This window comes from Bison bison, unplaced genomic scaffold, assembly GCF_000754665.1.
Source record: "Bison bison bison isolate TAMUID 2011002044 unplaced genomic scaffold, Bison_UMD1.0 scf7180017847083, whole genome shotgun sequence".
Classification (NCBI taxonomy): domain Eukaryota; kingdom Metazoa; phylum Chordata; class Mammalia; order Artiodactyla; family Bovidae; genus Bison; species Bison bison.
This window is the reverse complement of record NW_011477656.1, coordinates 38,765-40,403: the sequence shown is the minus strand read 5'-3', so window position 1 is coordinate 40,403 and position 1,639 is coordinate 38,765. Positions and strand designations below refer to the sequence as shown.

General features: G+C 62.4%; 1 protein-coding gene across 1 annotated transcript; it reads right to left on the bottom strand.

The window, feature by feature from the left end:
- Positions 1-5: 5 nt before the first annotated feature.
- Positions 6-1,633, bottom strand: LOC104989926 (tubulin beta chain-like; the record flags this gene model as incomplete). Its single annotated transcript, XM_010841768.1, has 3 exons — positions 1,511-1,633; positions 1,324-1,434; positions 6-793 (listed from the first exon to the last, which is right to left on the bottom strand). Coding segments are annotated over exons 2-3 (849 nt in total), but the record flags the coding sequence as incomplete, so codon positions are not given.
- Positions 1,634-1,639: the final 6 nt, after the last annotated feature.

Genomic DNA, 1,639 nt, shown 5'->3' with positions numbered 1-1,639 from the left:
GGGATGTCGCACACGGCCGTCTTCACGTTGTTGGGGATCCACTCCACGAAGTAGCTGCTGTTCTTGTTCTGCACGTTGAGCATCTGCTCGTCCACCTCCTTCATGGACATGCGGCCCCGGAAGACGGCGGCCACGGTCAGGTAGCGGCCGTGGCGCGGGTCGCAGGCGGCCATCATGTTCTTGGCGTCAAACATCTGCTGGGTGAGCTCGGGCACCGTCAGTGCCCGGTACTGCTGGCTGCCCCGGCTGGTTAGCGGGGCAAAGCCGGGCATGAAGAAGTGCAGGCGGGGGAAGGGGACCATGTTGACAGCCAGCTTGCGCAGGTCAGCGTTGAGCTGGCCCGGGAAGCGCAGGCAGGTGGTGACCCCGCTCATGGTGGCCGACACCAGGTGGTTCAGGTCCCCGTAGGTCGGGGTGGTCAGCTTCAGGGTGCGGAAGCAGATGTCGTACAGCGCCTCGTTGTCAATGCAGTAGGTCTCGTCTGTGTTCTCTACGAGCTGGTGGACTGAGAGGGTGGCGTTGTAGGGCTCCACGACGGTGTCTGACACTTTGGGCGAGGGCACCACGCTGAAGGTGTTCATGATCCTGTCTGGATACTCCTCCCGAATCTTGCTGATGAGGAGGGTGCCCATCCCAGACCCAGTCCCCCCACCCAGGGAGTGGGTCAGCTGGAAGCCCTGCAGGCAGTCACAGCTCTCCGCCTCCTTCCTCACGACGTCCAGCACCGAGTCGACAAGCTCTGCGCCTTCCGTGTAGTGCCCCTTGGCCCAGTTGTTCCCGGCCCCGCTCTGACCTGCAAGAGAGGGCAGCCGGTTGCTATTCAGCCAGGCGTGTGCTCACCACCGATCACTCGTGCCCAAAAGGCCAAACGACACAGAGTGAGGTAACACACAAAACCCACCCTACAGGTACAGCAGATGGGCCCCCAAACTGATAAAGTAACGACATAGGCGATGAAACACCACAGTGTCACGCTGACATGGTTAAACAACAAACCAGCCCCTCCCATGGGCAGCCTCTGCCAACTCCCAAGAGCAGACGAGCTGCCACTGCCTCCAGCTCAGCCTTCCCGGCAGGGAGATTACATCTGCCTGCTCCTTCCCGGCAGGCAGACAGCTGGGCCTTCTCGGCAAAGCCGCTTTAGGTGAGGGGATTGAATGACTCTAGAGAGAAGGAGGGCGTCCTGGAACCCAGCTTCTACTAAGAATAAAGAGTGGATCAGAACCTCGGCTCTGCGAGTCCTGAAGATGGCGACATTGGGCACCCCCTGACCTTTGCGCCGTCCTGGCTATCAGCCGCCACCCACCCCGATCCGCGGCTCACCGAAGACAAAGTTGTCCGGCCTGAAGATCTGCCCGAAAGGGCCCGAGCGCACAGAGTCCATGGTGCCCGGCTCCAGGTCCACGAGCACCGCGCGGGGCACATACTTGCCACCTGGGGGGCGGGAGGGCGTCAGCGAGGGGAAGGCCGCGGGGCGGCATGGGGGTGGGGAAGGGGCGCGGGGTCTCACCGGTGGCCTCGTTGTAGTACACGTTGATTCGCTCCAGCTGCAGGTCGCTATCCCCGTGGTAGGTGCCGGTAGGATCGATGCCATGCTCGTCGCTGATCACCTCCCAAAACTACGGGAGACGCGGGCGGG